Source organism: Haliotis cracherodii, unplaced genomic scaffold (genome assembly GCF_022045235.1).
Source record: "Haliotis cracherodii isolate W230 unplaced genomic scaffold, xgHalCrac1.p SCAF_4, whole genome shotgun sequence".
Taxonomy (NCBI): domain Eukaryota; kingdom Metazoa; phylum Mollusca; class Gastropoda; order Lepetellida; family Haliotidae; genus Haliotis; species Haliotis cracherodii.
In genome coordinates, this window is record NW_027266297.1 from 34,944,294 (window position 1) to 34,969,539 (window position 25,246).

The following is a 25,246-nucleotide window of genomic DNA, read 5'->3' on the forward strand; positions in this document are numbered from 1 at the left end:
TCACAGTAACCTGACATTTAAGTTAGTTCACGTTAGTAGCAGGCTGCACATGCAAGTTTATATTTTTGTGAAAGGGGTGAGTGTAGGGTGCTCTTTGGCCCTGAAACCGTATGGCATAAAGTCTTATCTTTTACTGAACCATGCAGATGAGATTGCGGTGAGATTGGCCATAGCACTGTATATCATTTATACAGACCAACCCGTTTCACATGTAACATTTTTTCCATTACCGCTCCCAATAATAGATAAGCAGTTTCTGAATAATGTACTAATATAAAAACAACAACATATATTTAAAAAAATAAAACTGTGTCAGATCACATACCCCCCAACACACACACACACACTTTATCGACCGTGTGGTCTTTGCTGGTCGTCTTCCCCATGTTTGAACATGCTGAACTGTAACATACTTCTGATATTAATTTAAAAAATTGAAAAAAACCCAAATTCTGTACCCATGCTGAAACAAGAATGAAGAAAAACACATGTTAAAACAAGTGGTGTAAATATTACTAAACCCAAATGATTGGCACAATGTGACTTTTTAATACATACTTTTGCGAGATCAAATAAACTGTTTTTCACGAGTCCCTATACAAAGCTCCAAGATTCATCTCAATGTTAAAACAAAGAATGGACGGTTCAGATGCTACTAATGCTGATCATCGTTTGAAAGCGAATCCTCGCGATGGAAGAGCAGATAACTGCTGTCGAGGAAGCGATGTAGGTTCATCTAGTTCACCAGCTGGTCCTTGGACGCAAATGTCACAACAACAGGTAATGAAAACAGCTGACCTTACAAGCGTTTATACTTCTCGTTGTGTACCGTGCTTGACTGTTTACATCATATATAAGATGATTCTTGGCCTCGGTCAGATAGAACACCCATTCAAGTCGTACGTAGCTTTATTTATCACCGAAAACAGAGATTTTATTTTCATGTTACACTGATGTCACCTGTGTCCAACCTTAGATTCGACACCTTGGTTTGATAGAGATCCATAAATTAGGTCTATTTGATTTATAAGGCTTTTAATCTGTGCGTTAGCCGTGATGACAATATTATCGATAATGTTCTTATGTAGGCCAAATCGCTGAATACGAATGGCGCATCACGTTTGGGAAGCCAGTGTATGCTTTCGCATGGGAGCCTGTGTTTTTGTTTTGTTCATGCCATGCCTGGTTCCACATGGTTGATTTGTTGTTCATGGCTTTGAGTACAGCCTTACTCTGCACGCGCTGAACCGTCCCTATGACCTGACAGAGGCGGTGGCGGGTTGTTATTCACAAGGTGTACTGCCATAAACTCATGTAAACAAGTCGTGGTGTATGCATCATGCACTCACAGTTATGCATGTATATTCGATATGTGAAGGTAGGGTGTTTAAAGGGGCACTGATCTAACGCCATTCCCCGGACTGGTTGTTGCCTTTGTTATTGTTTTTTCCCCCCGTGAGTACCCGGATGATACGCAACGAAACTGAGCGTGACCAGAGACTGGGATACCGTCTGCAAGGACAGCTAAATAAACTTGGAGGCTGGAGGCAATATTTGTTTTACGCATTTTTGCATAAACACTGATTGGTTAACTGTGATCTATAAAGATTCGACAAAGGGCGCATGTTAAATAATTTCTTCAGCCTAAACAAACAGACAAAAAGAACGGCGGAGCTCATCGGAAGTCGTCATTTGGAAATACCCCAGATGTTTTCGGATTTCGGATTGCGTAATACGATTACTACTCCCTTGTTGTCATCCACGTTTTCTCGTATAACCCTACTCTTGTGTATTTGTCGTCATTCACTTGATGCTCAGTTAATGAATTTATTACAGGTACAATTAGTGGTAGCACCACTTAGATTACCTGACAAAGGTTCTCATTTGGCATTTATTGTGTCTGGGGTAATTATTCAATCTAAATCCAGGTTTGAAGTGAGGTTATGTAATATGCACGTGGCAGCCCAGCAAGAGATGAATGATCAGTTGATTTACTTTTTTTTGTAAATCAACGGATCGTTCCTAGTCATCAAAGGATTAACAGAAAATACGTTGATTGATTAATCACTGTTATCTTGCACAGTGGATATGTCAAAAGTGAGTGTTTACATGTCTAGGTTTACTAAAACAAAGGGAATACACTCATATCATGGCGTGAAGTGCCGATGTAAAAACAACATACAATTTGTTCAAAGGGTTAACTGATAATACGTTGATTGGTTGCTCATTGTTATCAAACTCAATGGATTTTTTAGGAACCGTTGACGTAATGAAAATAGTTGTCACATGGCCTTTCTCAGCCCACCCCTGAGACTTGACACCCGAAACGATATATATCTTTTAGAATATTTGATAGTTACAGAGACACGTTACATCGAATAAGTTATTTTGTATAGCTGCAGATGAGTGGAATATTATTCCTTTGTGTGGATATTCACGGATACATTCCTCGAATAAGGAAGCTGCCTATTTATACACATAAATCTGGTAAGTTGTAATTATGGTATTTGCATTTTGTTTTCCTTCATTTGAACCGATTCGTTCTTGTTTTTCTACGTCTTGGTTGGGAAATTCTTCAATGCGCGATAGACGTTGTTTTCACAGGTCATTTCCTTTGTAAGCGTGTATAGATTACCGTCAATTTGTAAAATGTGATTCCCTCAGGCAATTTATAAAATGTGTAAATATTTCAGTCATTTTGACTAAAAAATCTGTCCAGATTGATTAAGACGATCAAAAGGGCCTACAAACATCACAACAGATTATTATGTAGGATTAGAAGCCAAACAACATAGAAATGTACTTTTCAACGTAACATTTTCAGTCTCTTGGTGATGACATTAAACATCAAAATGTTTGGAATTCGTTATCGTAATAATACAGATGGAAATCTTTTTCAGTCACTTTGTAAAATAACTGAATATTTAGACGTTTAATAAATATGTTACACATTTTGACAGTAAAAAAATATACACACTATAAAAACGGCAATGCTCAGGTGAAATATTTACTTTGTGTTGCAAGTCAAAATAGTGTAAACGAAAATCGCAAAATTACCAAGCAAGTGACTTATCAAAACTTCGTCACCATTACCGATGCTACCCACAAAGATGCCTACATTTCCTTATTATTTCGAAAACTGTATTTCATTTTGTTGATCAATGTGACCATACGCTCTTATTACTACCGGTATCCATAAAAGTGACTAATGCGCTTACGAATGGCGCAACAGAGGTCGCGAGCTAGTCTAGATTTCTGCTCTACATCCGGGTACTCACTGGGAAAAAACAATAACAAAGGCAACAACCAGTCCCGGGGAATTGCGTTAGATCAGTGCCCCTTTAAGGAACAAGAAAAATCTTTACAGAAAGCTTGTAGAAACTATCAAATGTATTCACATGAATTGAAATAGTGAGTGAGTGAGTGAATATGGTTTTACGCCGCTCTTAGCAATATTCCAGCAATATCACGGCGGGGGACACCAGAAATGGGCTTCACACATTGTACCCTTGTCGGGAATCGAACCCGGGTCTTCGGCACGACGAGTGAACGCTTTAACCACTAGGCTACCCGACCGCCCCTGAATTGAAATAATAAATGATTAAGGCTAAAATTTGCCCCAAAGTAGGATTTTAGAGGTTTACAGGATTTTTTTCTCCTAAAAATAGCAAGTGTTTGACCTAAATTATTCCTGGACTTTCTCTTAGATTTGCAAGTGTGATGGAAGATAAAGGCTAACTGTAAGTCATTTTCCACAGATTTAAAATCTGACATTTTTCAGCAAGCATTATGTGCCTTTATCATACCTACTTTCAAACTTACACTTGTCTTGTATTACAGTTTTATGTAAGCATTTCCTAATGAATAAGGGGAAAATGTCAAAAGTCAGGTCCAAGTTTGCCACCGTGGTCAAATGCATACCGTATTCGACGTAATAAGCGCCCCGATCTAATAACCGCCCACGGCGATATTTGCTAATATACTGGCTAGTGTACAATCTCAATTAGCACCCCTTCCTATCAATGTACACAAGACTTATTTATTCGTGTATAATACGCACTCGTGTGTTACATGTACCCTTAATTATTGGCAATTAAATCCTGGAAAAATATGTCTGTCATATATAAACATTTCAGGTTGTCAGCATCAACCATGAAATTTATGAACTTTCAACTCTGTTTTTTCCCGCAAAATAATATTCCAATATGAGCCCCCTGTTTCTGATTTTGAGTGCGCCCTGGACACTTATTACGTCGAATATGGTATTTAGAGTATCTGCCTGGAGAGCGGAAAGACAGTGGTTCAATGCACAGGTCATGTAATGGATAAGCATCTAATATGCCAAATTAATCTTGTATTGTGTAGAAATATTAAATTAATATTTTTCCTTTATTGTATTCTGTTATTGTGGCCTTTCTCAAACCTTAAATCAAATTTGATTCAGATCCCTCCATCTTCCTGAGGCAAGGGCGTTAACTGACTGTAAAAGTCCAGTTTCCACCCTTGTCAAACTTGGCTAGAATTTCTGGGCTCGATTGTAGCGCCACCAGTGTCTGTCACGAGTTATGTCACTTCTAAGTCCCTCTTATTGACCAATCAGATTCCACCTTTCATATTACTTACATTTGCTTCAAACAAAATGGCGATGTCCAGTCAAGACGTTTGGATCGATAATTGAAATGTATATTGTATAAAACGGGTCTTACTTCACCATGTTCACGAAGTGCATCAAAATACATGAGCACATTGATTAATAACATAAAATGATTTTGATAAACATGCTTTTTCAAATCCTGCAAGTGACTGAATTCTGTATAGCAGTTTACTAATGCATAGACTCGTTAGTCCAGCCATAAAATAACTCCATAATGCCAGCCTAGTTCGGCAAGGATGGAAACTGGACTTTTATATATAGTCTGTTAACTCCCTTGCTTCAGGAAGATGAGGTCCCTCATGCACTCTCTTTCTCTGCAAGTTTATGATGTGTTTCAATCTAACACTACACAGAAACAATGTCTCAGTTTCCCACTTGGTGTTAATTATAATGTCTAGATCAAGGCAGAAAATGGCCTCCGGACCATGTAGCAGAGTCTTCCTTTAAATACCACTCCCAGTGTATATATATGCAAATGCATGTCATGAATTCTCATGCGCATAGCACTCCTTGACATACATTTTCACACTACATACCTTGTTCACCATTTTATACTATGGGATACATATAACACACAGTGTGTAACATATAATGGGATAAATATGACACAGTTTCTAACATACTATGAGATACATATATCACACAGTGTGTAATATATAATGGGACAAATATGACAAAGTGTGTGTAACATACTATGAGATAAATATAACACACAGTATGTTACATTGTATGAGATACACATAACACACTGTATGTAAGATACTATGAGATACACTCCTTTCTACTCATATGAAACTTTTTGTAACGGCAGCCGATGCGAGCTATAATTTTCTTGATTATTTTTGTCAATTATGTTGGATGTAGGAAATGTAGCAGTCTATAAATGCCACCTAATCATTAATAAAATTCATATAAAACAAGGACTCACATTCATACAGGAGGTCGACGACCTTGTCGTGAATCAAGGGCAAGGATGCGGAGGAGTTGATTTAAGCTCACTCTGACTATCTTTATAAGCGCCCCCGTATAACATAAAAAAATTACATGACAGTCTATATTTTCTTGTGTATGTTACACATTTTTTTCAGAACAGCAGTGCAGAACTGATATAAAACTGCTGAAAGTAACTATTATCAAAATGTTTTGGTTTTATTGACAGTTGAAGTAAGTTTATTCACTACCACTTGATCTCTGACAACAAATTTAACTCGTTGTGTATGGTGTTAATAAGCACCCTCCTTTGTCAGTTTCCTAATTTATTACAAACATTACGGTAGCTGCTATACATCCAAATCTAACTTTTCACTGTTAAATGATGGTACTTGTTACCTAAGGCCCTGTTTGGCGCTCGGCATCAATGGGATAAAACAAGGACTGTTGGTTCGGAGTCAGTATAATGTGTCTGAGTGGGGTATCCGTGTTAAACTGTGGTTTGTTATATCAGTGGGCTAATACTCAAGAACCAGCATAAGTCCTGTCTAGTACAAGCAGCCACACACAAACATCCAGTCTAGTACAAGTAGCCACCCACAAACATATCCAGTCTAGTACAAGCAGCCTCAAAAAAACATATCCAGTCTAGTACAAGTAGCCACCCACAAACATATCCAGTCTAGTACAAGCAGCCACACACAAACATATCCAGTCTAGTACAAGCAGCCACACTCAAACATATCCAGTCTAGTACAAGCAGCCACACTCAAACATATCCATTCTAGTACAAGCAGCCACACACAAACATATCCAGTCTAGTACAAGCAGCCACACCCAAACATATCCAGTCTAGTACAAGCAGCCACACACAAACATATCCAGTCTAGTACAAGCAGCCACACCCAAACATATCCAGTCTAGTACAAGCAGCCACACCCAAACATATCCAGTCTAGTACAAGCAGCCACACCCAAACATATCCAGTCTAGTACAAGCAGCCACACACAAACATATCCAGTCTAGTACAAGCAGGGGCGGTCGGGTAGCCTAGTGGTTAAAGCGTTCGCTCGTCACGCCGAAGACCCGGGTTCGATTCCCGACATGGGTACAATGTGTGAAGCCCATTTCTGGTGTCCCCCGCCGTGATATTGCTGGAATATTGCTAAAAGCGGCGTAAAACTATACTCACTCACTCACTCACTAGTACAAGCAGCCACACACAAACATATCCAGTCTAGTACAAGCAAACAGTTTTGTTTCCGGAGCAGAACTTGGAAACCATTAGAGCTATTGTGTAAGGAGTATTTCTTCTAGTGCACAATGTCACCTTGACACTTAAGACAAATACTGTTTTGACTATATTGTACAAGTAGTGTTCCTCTTCACTGTACAATGTCACTGTAATATCTTATGCATGGACATGTGCATTTGGATGACAGTGTTGTGTTCATGAATACTGTAACTTGTCTCATGACACAAGTGGAAAGGAAGTTGTCAGGGTCATACTGCACTTTAGCCCGCCCTGTAGCTGCACACTATAGCACGCACTATAGCCCGCACTATAGCCCGCCCTGAGCACATCCTACAAGGAATCTAAGGTAAGAAATATTTAGTCGATTACGAACATGAATATCTAATATGTGCAGGCTTACGACTGGTGTCCGATCAGTTGTCCTGTGATAAGCAGTCAGCAATACTCCAGGTACATGACAGCGGTCTGATCGTAATACTGAATGGGTCGTTGTCCTGTGAGTCAGGACATCAATGTAACCCAAGTCAATCTGCCTGATTTAGAACTCGAATACGAAAATCTACCCCAACTTGGGGTGCTAACACTGGGCAAGTCCAGCCCCACTTCTGAAACCAGTTTAACATTAAATAAACCTTCTTTGTCCACGAAAATTTTGTTTCTGAGAACGATTGCGACCTTGCACCCGATAATATTTTAAATGATCAAAACCCAAACAAAAATGAAGTAAGTGTCCTGAATGCAAAATTCCAACGGTATAGATCTGTTCTAACTTTGTATGTAAAATCATTGTACATGTAAATTAATGGTCCCTATGCAATCTCACACAATAAGCCCTCAGCAATGCATGTTGGGTAATGTCAGGCATCTGTTTTTGCGTACGCATGTATCGAAGCTCTGCAGTGAATCACTATGTGGAGGTACAAGATGGTGGCCCTGTCGTCTAAGGTGCTGCTATTCACTGTGCAGAGTTGGACATGCCAGATACCTATGATTGTGGGTTTGAATCCCGGTTCGCCCCAATTATGTTTCTAGGTTTATCAGCACCATACCTGTGCTCGTGGGTTTCACCGCAGTGGTAAATGTTTGAGACCTGCATCATTTGAGGCTTTCCTCCCACATTAAGCTGACACGCTGTGATATAACTGGAATACTGTTAACAGCAGTGTCAAACCCTACTTAACTACTGCTACTACTACTACTACTGCAACTACTACAACTATGACTACTACTACAGCGACTATGACAACATACCACCGCTGCTGCTACTGCTGCTGCTACTACTACTACTACTTCTACTACTACTACTACTACTACTACAGCGACTACTACTACTACAGCGACTACGACAACATACTACCACTGCTACTACTACTTCTGCTACTACTGCTGCTACAGCAACTATGACAACATACTACCACTGCTACTACTACTACTACTACGACAACATACCACTACTGCTACTACTACTACTACTACTACTACTACTACTACTACTAATGCTGCTACTACAACATCTACTACACTGCAAACTAATAATCCACTACCATGACAACCACAACAACTACCACTACCACCACCACTACTGACCTGCCCTGCCCTATGAAGATCTGGGTTAATGAGCATCCACTATGAGTATCTGCTATTTTGAATGTTTTAAATGGTATATGCATGTGTACAGCTGCATTTCCAAGAGTGAAACTTCACAAGAACTTTGATATGGTCTTCTTTGTCCACAAATGATGTGGTGGCATTGCCGAGACACAAACTGACAGAAAACAATTCAGCTCAGAATACCTTCTGTGTATCAAAAGATTAATGATGGAAATACGATTTACACCTGACTGTGATGTCTTTCCAGTTACACTAGAAATGATTCGACCTGTCTGAATAGCACCCAAAATCTATTGTATGCTTATAATCCGCTAATAATAACTACTAGCAAGAATGCACATCAAATACCTGAACACTGCAGCCATACAAAAAGACCTGTGTAGTGAGATTTAAGTTCAATCAGAAAGTCTTCCGCATGGCGGACTAGCTACATAAACTGAGGGGCAAAAGAAACTACCGTATTCAATGTAATAAGCGCCCAGGGTGGTCTCAAAATAAGAAATAGGGGGCGCTTATTACAATATTATTTTGAGTTGAAAGATCTTAAATTTCGTGGTTTATGCTAACAGCCTGAAATGTTTACATACGACAGATATTTAAATTTAATTGCCCATAATTAAGGGTGATATAACACACGAGTGTGTATTATACACGAATAAATAAGTCTTGTGTACGGTACATTGATCAATCGGAAGGGGTGCTGATTGGGATTGTTCACTAGCCAATATATTCGCAAATATTGCTGTGGACGCTTATTAGAGCGGGGCGCTTATTATGTCAAATACGGTATACCATGTTTGTTTTTTATGTAATTGAAAACTGAAACAACTATTGCTAAATTTGATTATGTCTATGTAACCTTCACTCATTCCTGCAACTATTTGAAAACACATGACCTCTGCCATGTTTGAAATGTAAATTTGTGCTGAAAAATGGAAATTTATTGAAAAGATGTCTAAGATACCCATCAGCATTTGTGTATTATGTAAATTTTTAAAAGTTTAAAATCTGACTAAGCACCAGTACAGTTAATGTTTTGGATATGATATCGCTAACTTAAGATATTTTCAGTTGAAAATCAAACATATGATGAAATGAGCTGAGAAATACAAAAATCTCACAACGTCGGAGCCAGTGAAAAATCAGTTGGTAACCGTCCCACAAATGAACCAGGCGATATTATTTGCATTAATCTCACTGAGCATTAACATTATTGCATCATGCTGATTGGCTAGATTGTTCCGATTGTTTGATTGTTTTCATTGTTTGCTGAGAGGCTTCTAGCTCCACGATATGAACACATTTTATGAACCAATAATTGAAGATGGACATCATAGGGTTATATTTCACTGCGTTCCTCAAACAGGAAGAACATACACAAAACCTGTGTTGACCATGCAGTAAGTCTTCCCAGTGTGGTTGTGTTGGTTTAATATCTTGTTCAAGAATATGGCACTTACATAGCAACATGGGTGTGTGGGTGGCTGCTTGTACTAGGCTGGACTGATTTTAGTGTTATAGTGCTAGCCCACTGAGATACCATGCCACAGTTTTACATGAATATACCTTGCCTCACACATAGTTACTGACTCCGAGCCAACCAGTCCCTGTTAGTCCTTGTTTATCCTCGTACCATAGTTCAACGTCTTATAATGTGACACAGCCTTGGATCAAATATTTACCTTTGTGGGGCTGTCTCTACATACTGAAGTCTGCTGTCAGTCATTGACGGGATCCTTCAACCATATCTGTTCGTTGTATTCAAAGTTTGATATGTAAACAATTTCAAACAATGGTGATTTTCCTTTGCCCCTTAGAAAACTTACTAGATTTATGTACTAAGTGTGATTTCATTATTGTGAGTGTATGTTGAATTTATGTCGAATGTGTTAGTTTTGATGAGCTGTTCAGACTTCAGGCGTCTGCCATGTTTCAGGTGGTCCAGAAGATAGAAGGTCAGTCCCACAATGGCAGAAACAAGGAAGGGGAAGATACAAACAGGTAGGGACGTACATCATATTGCCTGGTACAGAAGTTGCTTACAGGACATAATAGCGTAATACTAAACAATTAAAATTACTTTCATAATTTTGGTAGGGTCGACCATTGGGTGAAATGTTTGTTTTGATTGTTTGTTTGTTGTTTAACGCCGCACTCAGCAATATTCCAGCTAAAATAATCGAGTCTGGACCAGACAATCCAGTGATTGACATCATCAGCATAGATCCGCACAATTGGGATCAATGACATGTATCAACCAAGTCAGCAAGCCTGACCACCCGATACTGTTAGTCGCCTTTTACAACAAGCATAGTCGCCTTTTACGACAAGCATAGTCGCCTTTTATGGCAAGTATGGGTTGCTGAAGACCTTTTCTACCCTGGAATCTTCACGGGTCCATTGGGTGAAATGGAAATTAAGAAATATGAAGTTTAGAGCGAATGAGCATGTCTTGAATCAGAAGTGTGGATGTGCAGAGAATTAGAAGAGATTCATCAAAATCTTGTTTGTTTGTTTAATGCAGCACTCAGCAATATTCTATCTATATGATGGCGGCCTGTAAATAATTGAGTCTGGACCAGCCCATCAAGTGATTGATATTGTGAACAACGATCCAATCACCAAGCCTGACCACCCATAAGTATAGATTGCTTGGGATTCCAACTGGGAATCCCTGTGAGGCATGACAGAGGGTGTATCATCAAGAAAATATAGGATTTGGTGGGGGCTGGCTCATAGAAAACTAGACCCATGAAGATTATGGGTAAAATAGGTCTTCAGCAACCTTTGCATGCTGTAAGAGGTGACTATGCATGCCAGAAGAGGCGACTAACAGGACTGGATGGTCAGTCTCGCTGACTTGGTTGATGCATATCATCGTCTCCTAATTGTGTAGATCGATGCTCATAATGTCAATCACTGGATTGTCTGGTCCAGACTCGATTAGTTACAGACTGCCCCCATATAGCTGTAATATTGCTGAGTGTGGCATTAAACCACAAACAAACAAATCATAGAAAACTAGGACAATTAATTCAGTATACGGTATATAATAGTCACATAACTTTATGTCACATTTCTGACCTGACATTTTTTATGAGTGGCTACCTTGACACATGACATTTTTTATGAGAGGCCACTGTAATATAGCTGGATTTGTATGTATCTATCAAAAATAGAGCCTTGGGGTAAGTGAAAATAAATTCAAACTATTTTTGTTTTATGTTCATATTGCATCGTTTTGGTCTGATCGGTGGAGTCAGTCATCTGTCCTCTGTGTAGTGTTTTCCTGCAACTGTCGTTGGTTGCAGTGACAGGGCTGCTTCAGCCGGACAAGCTGGGGGTGACCATGACCCATGAGCACCTGTGGATAAATTCAGGGGGCTTCTACATGGAGCCAGCCACCCAGAACAAGGCCAAGTCCACCATGCCTTTCGCACTCTCCAACTATGGGTGGATAACGCAAAACCCGTAAATATTATGCCAACATTCTAGTTTATCATATTTATTTAGATTTTGATTTGTTAAATATGGTTATACCCCAATTCTGGTCTTGTTGGTTTCTTGTATTTTATCTGTAGGGTGTATGTGAATAATGATCAATGTCAAGAAAATTGTGTAAACTTGCCCGTCAGTGATATGAATCGTGAACCTTCTGATTGTCACTAACATTCCATGCTGTTACAAGTATTGCTTAGTGGAAGAAGACACATTTGGAAAACTCTACTCCACCACTTTGACAGCGGTAAAGTTCGAAGACAAACATTATTATTTTAAAGGGGGGAATGAGGTTTTTGAAATTGGCAGGCCCAGTTTGATTCAAGTTCCTCAAACTGCTTGTTGAAATGTTATGGTGGTTTTTTTTATTCTTGGGTAAGCACAAGCTCCATTCTTTGTAATGACCTCTAATGTTTGAGTCACCTAGCTAAAATAATGGGGTTTGGGGTAATCAAGATTCTATTTTCTATGTTTTAGAATTGCTTTGTTGTTCAATTTAGGGGTTTGATTATATTTAGCCATACAAATACAAGGAGGGCTATATTTGTGATTTATCGCCCTATATTGGTAGCACCAACAGACATGGTGGCTAGGTATCCGGTAAGGTGCATGTGTTCCCAATCTAGTAGGAAATGATTACTCTAATTAAAATGATTACTCTAATTATGCAGTAATTAAATTTATTTTCATTTTCATTTATTTTCACTAATTTACAAAATTCTCATTTGGGTACTAATGGCAATGTCTAGAATGAGACTGGACAACTGTAGATACCAGACTGTCGAGCTCTGACCCCTTTAAAGGGAGACTACACTCAGACCGACAGGCAGTCCCTGCCAGTTTGATTCATGACATCAAAACTCCCATTGGTTGTCTGCTAAGGAAAATCTTCTGGTGCATATTTAACTATCAGTTAGTGATTATATCCTTTTACACTGAGATAATGTGTCACACAAGGTTTAAATAACAAAGTCCTAGACTGGAAGTGGTTGGCAGAGAGTGGAGCCACGTGCCCCTTTAATGAAGTACTTCTATATCAGATACAGTCACCAGCCCAACCTGGGCTATGGCCCGGATGAGAGAAGTGATATCGCTGAGGAGATGATATACTACAAGGTAGGTGCCTTGCATTCCATTAGTGTTGTGAGGGCAGACATCAACATTTTCCCAGCTGTGATCATCTCATCATGCTGCAGCCACAGTTCATTTCTTCTTCTTATCCCCTGCCCAAACAAGGTTTTAGGAGATATATAGAAACTGGCTCAAGCCATGCGTCTGTTACATTTCATAATTCCTACGAATATCCTACCTCTATTACATCATAGCCATAAATTCCCACTAATGACACTAAAAAAAATCTTTAGATTTTTCAACAGACATCCTCTTCACTGCCAATTATCCCAATAGTTTTGAGGTAAGCCCATGTGCATGCCAAGATCAAGATGCACGTATTTCAAGGACTTATCAAGGGAAAAATTTGACAAGCACTATAAAGCCTTAAATTGTCCTAAGACTAAATCCAAGAGGAAGACTAAATCAGTCTCAGGTAAACTGACTTCCTCAGAGAAACACGCGGGCACTAAAGGGGTGATGTAAAAAGAGAACCCATGTTTTTTTGTTTTGAGGAAATCGTGTTGTATTTAGGGAGAGTTGTCATTATAGCCCTACCTCACCCCATGCTTTTCGGGAAAAGAAAGATGTATCACGAGTAGGGCTGGGATGAGTCCAAATTTACTACCCGGGTACCCACACCCCTATTACCCGACCCTACCTGGGTACCCGCTGTTGGTGTCAAAAGACAGGTACAAACTGTCTGATTGGGAATAGTTTGACAGTAGCCCTGGCCGAATATATTTAGATACACATATAAAACGATGTGGTCATGCATACACTGAAGTTGACTGAAGTTTTGGCTTTGTTCAAACATATATAAGTCAGAAGGAACGTGTTCATAGTCATGAAGAAATGCGAACATTAGAGACTTAAAATTGTCGTGTAACCATGTAGTTATATAGTGAATGTTGGTCATGAAACAATATATCACGTGACTAACCACGGGTCCGGGTAGTCCTGTGGGTACCTGGGTCCTACTCAGTACCCACCCTACCCGAGTACCTGAGTTACCCGTCCCGGCCCTAATCACGAGAATCTTACAAAAGTGAACACCACTCTTCCAGTTCAGGAATATCAATCTTACACGCCCTACATTGAGGAAAATTGTGCTAAAAGCTCCCATTACAAAAAGCGTGCTCCTTCAGCCACAGTCACACGTGAGAATCGCGTCTATAGCTCGGACAGTTATGTATCACCTAGCTATTACAGTTATACAGCACAATCCTCGTGCAGCTCGAGCCAGGAGTCGCAGCAGAGAGATAACCATACACCACGTGATAGTGTCTCACCCCAGTGGCAAGAGCGGGGGGGAGAGGATTTTATTGGCGCTTCTCAGGGGGAGGCTAATAGTACACTCACGTTCAAACCAAAGGCGGAATTAAACGCTTCTACCAGCAGAACTTTCAGCATACCTTACCCCCACAATTGTCTGTTCCTTACACCTCCTACCATTGATGAGGAATATTTTGATCTGGTCGGACACCCGAATCCCAAGGATGAATGTTGAGATGAACAAATTCAAAGAATTTGACAATGTTAATAAGCAGATGATAAATATTAGCACGTATATGAACTCATGTACTCCCCCCTGTTAACTCTATTACATCAGGAAATAGTCCCTCCCACCTCCCCAATATATCTTACATCTAGTTAATGAAGGTTATTGGAAAGAAGTGATGTTTTCCCGCCTTGCAGATGCACAGATGCAGTTTGACAAGGGATAGAGTTTACCTCAAAACTATTTGGATAATTGGCAGTGAAGAGGACGTCTGTTGAAAAATCTAAAGATTTTTTTCAGTGTGATTATTGCCAAAATGAAATTTATGGCTATGATGTAATAGAGGTAGTATTCATAGAATTATACACAATGATAACTATTGTTTGATTTCCAGTGCATAACTTATAAACCATTCAATATCATTTGATATTTTGTTTTTCAGGTATTTTTTTAATGTTTTGTGTTTCCATGGCAACATGTTGGACTTACTGGTACATTCAAATGAGAGTAGGTCTGTTTCTGGAACATAAATCAAACTGTTCAATTTTTCTTCATACATTTCTGGCATTAAACTGTACCTTTTGCGTTTCGGGAATTTATGAAAGAAATGTTTTCTGTGTTTAAGAAATTGAAACTTTGTATGCACATGAGGCAAGTGTTAAACTGGTGCCTTTTGGCATTCTGTGGAGTTAAATCTTTACATTTTACCATTCTGAAGTTGAACTTCTGCTCCACAAAATGAAACCCTCATTTGAACCATCTCATAAACCATCGGGGGGCAAGGGTGGCCCAGTCGTCTAAGGCGCCGCGATTCACTGTGCAGAGTTGTGTCCCTTGGGCACGCCAGAAACCTATGATTGTGGGTTCGAATCCCGGTTCGCCCCAATTATGTTTCTAGGTTTGTCAGCACCATACCCGTCCTCGTGGGTTTCACCGAAGTGGTAAACGTCTGAGACCTGCATCACTTCAGTCTTTCCTCCCCCATTAAGCTGACGCTGTGATATAACTGGAATACTGTTTAAAGCGGCGTTTAAACCCAACTCACTCACTCACTCATATACCATCGAATATATTTTTGATGAAACTTTGTAAGCACATCAGATATCATACATCATGCAACAATGTTGGAATTCTGATTTAAAATGGGACCCCTTGTTTTGAGAGGTAACTATATATACTCACATGCAAAAGAAACACAAGTGGTTTTAAGCCAATAGCTAACAAATACGGAACCATAAATCGATGTAGTGAAGCCTGATGGTGCTATCAATATTTTTGGTTGCATTTTGGAAGCCCCGAGTGAAAACGCAACATAAAAAACGAATCGCCAAAACGCGCCATTTCAATGAATATGTGGGTATCATGCACCCATTTATCGTGAAATCGAAAAATGCACGAACTGTAGTGAGTATAAAACTGTGGCTGATTCTTGGACCTACCACTCCTTGGTCAACAATGCCACGTCTAACTCAAATTCAGAGAAACCAGGCTATCGGACGTTACGAAGCTGGAGAGTCTGTCCAAGATGTTGCCCGTCATTTGAACGTTAACATAATCACAATTTACCGTCTCCTGCATCGATACTATGCAACACAGACCACAGATGACCTTCCACGAGCGGTCGTCCTAGGGTCACCACACCTCGACAAGATCGGCAGGTTACCCGTCAACACCAGCAACATCCGTTCCTAACTGCAAGTGAAAGTGCTCGACAGACCATAGGAACACATAGTTGACACATTAGCTGGGACACTGTGATCCGAAGTCTCCGTTCCAACAACCTCAGATGTCGCCGACCAGCACGTCGTCCTGTTCTCCAACCACGGCATTGATGAGCACGACTTCAGTTGGCACAGGGTCATCACAATTGGCGTCATCGTGAGTGGAGGCATGTCATCTTCTCTGATGAAAGTTGCTTTAGTGTCTCCCATGCAGACAGAAGAGTCAGAATTTGGCGGCGTCGAGGTGATCGTTTCGCTGACAGAGACGTTGTGGAAAGGGATCCATGGGGTGGACCTAGCGTCATGATATGGGCAGGGATTGGACTTAATGTGAGACTTGGACCCATGTGCTTTCTGAATGTTGGTCAAGGTCGGGGACATGGCGTCACTGCTCAGCGGTATATCGACCATTCCATTTTTTGCACAACATCAACAACACATTTTCCAGCATGACAACGCTCATCCCCATGTTGCCAGAGCTACCATGGCCTTTCTGCAACAACACAACATCCGTGTTCTACCGTGGCAAACCCTCAGCCCTGATCTGAACCCCATCGAACACTTGTGGAATGAGGTTCAAAGGCATCTGCACAATGTGCGCCCAGTCCCAACAACTGCCGATGAACTATGCACAGCTGCTCTGGATGTGTGCAGGAGGATCCCAAGGGCCTTCACAAATCGCCTGATCCACCCAATGTACAGGAGATGTGTGGCATTGATCAATGCTAATGGTGGTCACACCAGGATTTTGACTGACATTTTGGGTATTGACCCGAAACTGTAAGCCCTTAACATTTGACAAAAACAATTATGTCATCTGCCTTTTAATCCATAAAACTGTCTTCAGTCAAATTTTTGTCAATCTTGCCCTATTAATATTTCTTGTCTTTATAAATAACATGTATACTGCATACTCGACTTGCGTTTCTTTTGCGTGTGAGTATAGATCGGGTGGGCAGACATGGTGGCTTGGTCGATAGATTGACATTGTCAAATGACAGTAGGACTTGGCTCATAGTGCAGGGTTTATTAACAAACTAGTACAGCATCGTACATCATTTCAGGAAGTGTTTCATTTTTTTCTTTTTTCTATAGGAACTATAATTGAGAGTTTTGCAAATAGCGTATGGATCATTGGTGTCAAATGAAAAGTTCCGTCTTGGAAGGTAGAGAAAGTAGTGAGAGAATAGAGGAATCAGGTGGGGGATATGATTAGTTTTTTTGTTAAGATAGTGTTGGCTGAAGTTGTAAACTTGAAAATCTCCAATAAATGCGTAGATAATCCCAATGTGTATTTTGTACACTTGATATTCCAGAGCAATGGTGGCAGCAGTATAGTGGATAACACCACTATTGGCCTACACCCCAATATACAGTTCCTGAAGGAGTTGTCCGAGACAACGGGGGTCAACATTGTTGGAGGAGCAGGTAGGGAAGACCATGGTGCTTGTATTTAGGACGTTAGTCAGAGAGACTTAATTGTTTCATGAACTTTCCATTCCTTTCCATTCTGATACAGAAGTGGCCTGAACAAAGAAACAGGAAAGATGGTCTGTTTTTATATGAATTAACTTATTAGATGGCCAAAAATTAAATCAAGTACAGTCAAACACAGTTGTGTCGAACTTACTGTTGTCTCAAAGTAAAAGTATGGTTCCTGTGTGTCAAACCTCAGCGTTTGACTGTATAATATCAATAACAAACTATTGAGCATATTTTTGGAAAATGAATGTTAATTAATTTGGTTTGATTTTATTTTGTCAAATTTGTGACAAATACTTACAAGAATTGAAAAAAAGAGAGCATATTTTGGGTCAATTCCATTTTTGTTGCTTTTACTAGAGTTTTAAGTTCATTCATTAAACAACAATATTTGGTCCCAGTTAATTGATATCGTTGTTATGTTGTCATGTTTGTTTGTTTGACATGAATTCTCTTTGTTTTTCCGATGAACTACTGAATTTTTAGTTTTCTTATTAACTGCAGGAAAAACATAAACAATATACATAAAATGTATAATAAAACAGAAAGCCACCTATTTTAAATTTTCCAGAACCACAACATTTGTTTTTTCAGGCCTATGGTAACACTGAGGTGTTGCTGTGTGTAGGGTGTTGCAGTGTGTATGGTGTTGCAGTGTGTAGGGTGTTGCAGTGTGTAGGGTGTTGCAGTGTGTAGGGTGTTGCAGTGTAGAGTGTTGCAGTGTGTAGGTGTTGCTTTGTATATGGTGTTGCTGTGTGTAGAGTGTTGCAGTGTGTAGGGTGTTGCTTTGTGTAGGGTGTTGCAGTGTGTAGGGTGTTGCAGTGTGTAGGGTGTTGCTGTGTGTAAGGTGTTGCAGTGTGTAGGTTGTTGCTTTGTGTAGGGTGTTGCTGTGTGTAGGGTGTTGCAGTGTGTAGGGTGTTGCAGTGTGTAGAGTGTTGCAGTGTGTAGGGTGTTGCTGTGTGTAGGGTGTTGCAGTATGTAGGGTGTTGCAGTGTAGGGTGTTGCAGTGTGTAGGGTGTTGCAGTGTGTAGAGTGTTGCAGTGTGTAGAGTGTTGCTTTGTGTAGGGTGTTGCAGTATGTAGGGTGTTGCAGTGTAGGGTGTTGCAGTGTAGAGTGTTGCAGTGTGTAGGGTGTTGCTGTGTGTAGAGTGTTGCTGTGTGTAGGGTGTTGCTTTGTGTAGGGTGTTGCAGTGTAGAGTGTTGCAGTGTGTAGGGTGTTGCTGTGTGTAGAGTGTTGCTGTGTGTAGGGTGTTGCTGTGTGTAGGGTGTTGCAGTATGTAGGGTGTTGCAGTGTAGGGGGTTGCTGTATGTAGGGTGTTGCAGTGTGTAGAGTGTTGCAGTGTGTAGGGTGTTGCTGTGTGTAGGGTGTTGCAGTATGTAGGGTGTTGCAGTGTAGGGTGTTGCAGTGTAGAGTGTTGCAGTGTAGAGTGTTGCAGTGTGTAGGGTGTTGCTGTGTGTAGAGCGTTGCTGTGTGTAGGGTGTTGCTTTGTGTAGGGTGTTGCAGTGTAGAGTGTTGCAGTGTGTAGGGTGTTGCTGTGTGTAGAGTGTTGCTGTGTGTAGGGTGTTGCTGTGTGTAGGGTGTTGCTGTGTGTAGGGTGTTGTAGTGTAGAGTGTTGCAGGGTGTAGGGTGTTGCTGTGTGTAGGGTGTTGCAGTGTAGAGTGTTGCTGTGTGTAGAGTGTTGCAGTGTAGGGTGTTGATGTGTGTAGGGTGTTGCAGGGTGTAGGGTGTTGATGTGTGTAGGGTGTTGCAGTGTAGAGTGTTGCAGTGTGTAGAGTGTTGCAGTGTGTAGGGTGTTGATGTGTGTAGGGTGTTGATGTGTGTAGGGTGTTGATGTGTGTAGGGTGTTGATGTGTGTAGGGTGTTGATGTGTGTAGGGTGTTGCAGTGTAGAGTGTTGCAGTGTGTAGAGTGTTGCAGTGTGTAGGGTGTTGATGTGTGTAGGGTGTTGATGTGTGTAGGGTGTTGATGTGTGTAGAGTGTTGCAGTGTGTAGAGTGTTGCAGTGTGTAGGGTGTTGATGTGTGTAGGGTGTTGCTGTGTGAAGGGGGGTTGCAGGGTGTAGAGTGTTGCAGTGTGTAGGGTGTTGATGTGTGTAGGGTGTTGCTGTGTGAAGGGGGGTTGCAGGGTGTAGGGTGTTGCAGTGTGTAGGGTGTTGATGTGTGTAGGGTGTTGCAGTGTAGAGTGTTGCAGTGTGTAGGGTGTTGATGTGTGTAGAGTGTTGCTGTGTGTAGGGTGTTGCAGTGTAGGGTGTTGCTGTGTGTAGAGTGTTGCAGTGTTTATGGTGTTGCTGTGTGTAGGGTGTTGCAGTGTAGAGTGTTGCAGTGTGTAGGGTGTTGCTGTGTGTAGGGTGTTGATGTGTGTAGGGTGTTGCAGTGTAGAGTGTTGCAGGGTGTAGGGTGTTGCAGTGTGTAGGGTGTTGCAGTGTGTAGGGTGTTGCAGGGTGTAGAGTGTTGCAGGGTGTAGGGTGTTGCTGTGTGTAGGGTGTTGCAGTGTGTAGGGTGTTGCTGTGTGTAGGATGTTGCAGTGTGTAGGGTGTTGCTGTGTGTAGGGTGTTGCTGTGTGTAGGGTGTTGCTGTGTGTAGGGTGTTGCAGTGTATAGTGTTGCAGTGTGTAGGGTGTTGCTGTGTGTAGAGTGTTGCTGTGTGTAGGGTGTTGCAGTGTAGAGTGTTGAAGTGTGTAGGGTGTTGCTGTGTGTAGGGTGTTGCAGTGTAGAGTGTTGCAGTGTGTAGGGTGTTGCTGTGTGTAGGGTGTTGCTGTGTGTAGGGTGTTGCAGTGTAGAGTGTTGCAGGATGTAGGGTGTTGCTGTGTGTAGGGTGTTGCAGTGTGTAGGGTGTTGCTGTGTGTAGGATGTTGCAGTGTGTAGGGTGTTGCTGTGTGTAGGGTGTTGCTGTGTGTAGGGTGTTGCTGTGTGTAGGGTGTTGCAGTGTAGAGTGTTGCAGTGTGTAGGGTGTTGCTGTGTGTAGAGTGTTGCTGTGTGTAGGGTGTTGCAGTGTAGAGTGTTGAAGTGTGTAGGGTGTTGCTGTGTGTAGGGTGTTGCAGTGTAGAGTGTTGCAGTGTGTAGGGTGTTGCTGTGTGTAGGGTGTTGCTGTGTGTAGGGTGTTGATGTGTGTAGGGTGTCATGTATGTAGGGTGTTGCTTTGTGTAGGGTGTTGCTGTGTGTAGGGTGTTGCTGTGTAGAGCGTAGCAGTGTGTAGGATGTCATGTGTGCGCGCTGATTACATTCTTCTGTACAATTAACATAGCGTTAGGACTTCCTTCTATTGTTATCCCCCCAACATATAATGCGGGGGAATATCGCGATCAGCCAGTCTGTCTGTCTGTCTGTCTGTCTGTCTGTCCATCTGTCTGTCTGTCCGTCTGTCTGTAATCGTTTCCTTTTCTGGGGCAGAACTCGAAAACCATTCAGTGTATTTGATTGAAACTTGGCAAATCCATTTAGTCACATACTGAACTGGTGCCTTTTGCTATTTAAGAATTTTAGAAATTTTTATTTTGTATGGTTCCATGGCAACAAGTTGGACTTAGGTTCTATAAGGGTGGTGTTCATTTCCGGTGCGTAACTCAAAAACTGTTAAATATTCTCTTACAAAACTTTGTATGTCTACCAGGCACATACTGAACTGGTGCGTTTTGCTGTTTAGGAATATTAGAAATTTTTATTTTTTACATTTCCATGGCAACAAATTGGATTTAAGTTTTAATATAGGGTGGGTTCACATATTGAGTATAACAAATAAACTGTTAAATATTTCCTTGCCAAACATTGCATGTCTATATATAAAGCACATACTGAACTGGTGCCATTTGATATTAAGGAGTTTTAGAAATGTTTATTTTAGAATTTCCATTGCAGCTATTTTGACATGAGCTAAGAGAAATTTTGTGTCAGTTACCTGGTTTGTGACCATAACGTGTTAAAATGGGCGGTGGATATAGATGACTTCGTAGACTATACGCTTGTTTAGTCATTGTTTCTTGTAATTTGTCATTTGTTTGCATAAAAACCCCACAAAAACACACTTGTTTTACTTTCCATTTGATATGGATGTATACTTCTTCAAGAACATTCAGCTCTTGACTCATTACATACAGAATTGCACATTTACTTTGGTTACTTTACAGACAGCAGGCGGGGGCATATGTCATCTTTCTGATGACTCTTGTTTCAACTGTAGATTATCTCTAAAGAATTGACAATTTACTCACCTACTTTCAGCAATAAATATTTGTGTTGTATTTATTTTCATCTATTCATTAATTTATTTCAACTTCTTGGCTGTATTTTAAATCTGATTATTATTAATTCTGTTACTTTGATGCTTTATTTCACGTCAGAAGATGCAGGCGTAACTGGACATTCGTTACAAATAATTATACTCATCAGCTTCGATGGCTCGTAACAATGTCCTGTTACTTGTGTGCTGTCCTGAACTTGAAGGGCAAGTAGGTTCAATATCTGAGTCGTCTCGCTGGCACTGCTTTTATTAACCCAAGTAATCACCAGATACCAATTTGTGCTAAACACAAGTCAAGATTATAGTCCATCATAAACAAATCGTTGTTGCCCTTTAAGTGACAAATATTGACAAAACTAATATTTTATGTTTCTTGATTTAGGTTATTATGTGGCCGCATTTCAGACGGAATCAACAAAAGCCTTGACCTTGGAGGCGATGTCAGACTGCATACGTCATGACATCCTGGAGGGCGTGGGAGAGACGGGAATCAAGTGTGGCGTCATCGGGGAAATCGGCTGTGCCTGGCCTCTGGAGGGTGAGTCATGACACGTGGCTTAACAACATTATTGTAAACGCTGACTGACTGAGATGAGGATTCGATGGACACAATGAATGACCTGTCTGACTATGTGTTATCGTACCCCAAGGGTATGGATTGCGGCTCCTGCTGTCAACAGCTAGTTTCCCAGCCCAGATTTGTGTATTTGATAACTGACTTCCATATTTTGGGTGTTTATGGAGGTAGTGTACAGTGTCCACACTGATTTTTACGTGTATACGTTCATAAAGGCAAAAATAAATTTAAGTCAGTTCTTATGAATAAATAAGCCAACAGTAATAACTTCATCGACTGCTTATTTAACTAGTTACAAAAAAGTGTTGACAACGATATGAAATAATTTAATGCAATAGGTGACTACACCAATAGGTGACTACACCAATAGCTGACTACAACAGTAGGTGATTACAACAATAGCTGACAACAACAATAGGTGATTACAACAATAGCTGACTACAACAATAGGTGACTAAAACAATAGGTGATTACAACAATAGCTGACTACAACAATAGCTGACTTCAACAATGCCAGACTACAAAAAGAGCTGACTACAACAATAGCTGACTACAACAACAGAACTTTTGTCTTCTGATATAGAATGTCTAAAAGGTAACAAATTGAAACAGTGTCTCATCCGGAAGATATTCTTCTGTTGATGTTGTGTATGTAGGTCATGTGAGACAGATGTTCTCTAATGTGATTGGCTAAAACTAATAACAAGACAATGGTTAGAAACTAAATGATGGTAGCAGTGGCACATGTACTGAAGAACGCTGTGTAAGCTCCTTAGAAATTTCTTTGTGGTGCATTTGATGAACAACACAACATGTTTACAGAGTTTGAGAGACGGTCAATACAGGCCAGTGCAGTTGTCCAATCAGAGCTGGACACTCCAGTCATCATCCATCCTGGCCGTGATCCGGACGCACCTTTTGAGATTCTGAGAATATTCCAGGAAGCTGGAGGAAAGCTGCACAATGTAGTGATGTCTCATCTAGACAGTGAGTATATATCTGTATATCCAGTCTAGAGGAGGTGAATATATATCCTTACATCCTTTCAATACAGTATTAATGTCTTTATGTCCAGTCTAGAAAAGGTGAATATATATCCTTACATCCTGTCAATACAGTATTAATGTCTTTATGTCCAGTCTAGAAAAGGTGAATATATATCTTTACATCCTGTCAATACAATGTTTACTAGTCTTTATATCCTGTCTAGAAAAGGTGAATATATATCCTTACTAGTCAAGACAATGTTTATATGTCTTTTTGTCCAGTCTAGACAGTGAGCATATACCCTAATATTGAGTCTAGATAGTATAGACGTCTTCCTACCACAAAGCACTTACCATTCTTACCATTCTTGAATTGCAGGAACTTTTGTGGACAAGGAACATCATTCTGAAGTTTGCTGCAACACGTACCTTGAATCAAACCCCTACCATTCTTGAATTTCAGGACCTTTTGTGGACAAGGAACATCATTCTGAAGTTTGCTGCAACACACGTACCTTGAATCAAACCCCTACCATTCTTGAATTGCAGGAACATTATGGACAAGGAACGCCTGCTGGAGTTTGCTGTAATACACCTACCTTCACTACAAACACTAACCATTATTGAATTACAGGAACAATTTTTGACAAGGAACGCCTTTTGGAGTTTGCTGCTGAAGGTGTCTACTGCGAGTATGACCTGTTTGGCATTGAGACATCCCACTACCAGCCCACACCCTCCATCGATATGGTCAGCGACGCTCAGAGAATCCAGATGATCAAGGTCTTGGTGGACAATGGCTATGAGGACAGAATCTGTATTGCACAGGATATACACACCAAACACAGACTGGTATGTAGGCCTTAAGGTGTAGTCGGGTAGCCTAGAGGTTAAAGTAGTCACTTCCTAGGTTTGATTTCCAAATGACTATTAAATGTAGGATGGTAGTGCATAAAATGTTAAAAACTCACTCCTCAACAGCTGACCGATTTGATCACAGATAGGGTGCCCTGATAGCCAACGTTCATAGTCTTGGTTCTCAGGCTCCGCTAGACTTACATTTAGTCTCTGAAATCTCATATTACACAATATCCTTCTTGACTCTAAAAAAAAAAAATTCCCTATGCTGATTTCTAGATAGGGCTGGCTAGACTTGCTTTTGTATGCGTTTCTAGATTTATTTATTTTTCATAAAATAAATATATTCCACGGTCATGGCGCAGGACTAAGGCGCTGCCTGTATCATCATAAAGTCTGCCGCAAGTTTCGTTTTTATTTCCATTTTCCTAAACAATAAAACATTTTTAAATATCCGCATCTCAAACACACGATCCTGGTACTGAAATGCTTCAATATTTAAGAACAACATGATTTTGTCGAAGTTATTGTGAACAAAATTTGGTGACATACTAGCTTGAACAACATCAACAACAACCAAAAAACACCGCCCTACCACACTATATTTTCAAAAGCCATTGCCTGAGAACCAATTCTTTTATTATTTTAAGCTATACCTGTAGGTGGTGATTGTTGAATAATACTAAAGAGTGTAATATAGTGCTGTATGTTTGTCGTCCTGAAGTCCATAGGTACCATATCATGAAAGTAATTGATGCACCAAAACATTGTCAGGTTCATTTGAGGTGAGATGAAATGGGGGTTAACGTCGCGTCCAAGATTATTGCACT

The 25,246-nt window shown here is 40.5% G+C and overlaps 1 protein-coding gene across 5 annotated transcripts in view; it reads left to right on the forward strand.

The window, feature by feature from the left end:
- The first annotated feature begins 714 nt into the window (after window positions 1-714).
- LOC139478938 (N-acetyltaurine hydrolase-like) overlaps window positions 715-25,246 on the forward strand; it is a 30,121-nt gene continuing 5,589 nt past the window's right edge. The window contains exons 1-8 of one of the 5 annotated variants that reach the window (XM_071261633.1): window positions 715-780; window positions 10,387-10,451; window positions 11,762-11,921; window positions 12,989-13,064; window positions 17,597-17,708; window positions 22,378-22,533; window positions 23,395-23,559; window positions 24,193-24,410. In XM_071261633.1, the coding sequence (XP_071117734.1) occupies window positions 10,418-10,451; window positions 11,762-11,921; window positions 12,989-13,064; window positions 17,597-17,708; window positions 22,378-22,533; window positions 23,395-23,559; window positions 24,193-24,410 (921 nt within the window). In that variant the 5' untranslated portion in view covers window positions 715-780; window positions 10,387-10,417. Of the gene's footprint in view, window positions 781-814; window positions 900-2,207; window positions 2,488-3,719; window positions 3,741-7,117; window positions 7,186-10,386; window positions 10,452-11,761; window positions 11,922-12,988; window positions 13,065-17,596; window positions 17,709-22,377; window positions 22,534-23,394; window positions 23,560-24,192; window positions 24,411-25,246 lie in introns of those variants that run through there. The other 4 variants (XM_071261635.1, XM_071261634.1, XM_071261637.1 and 1 more) reach the window with 4 other exon arrangements.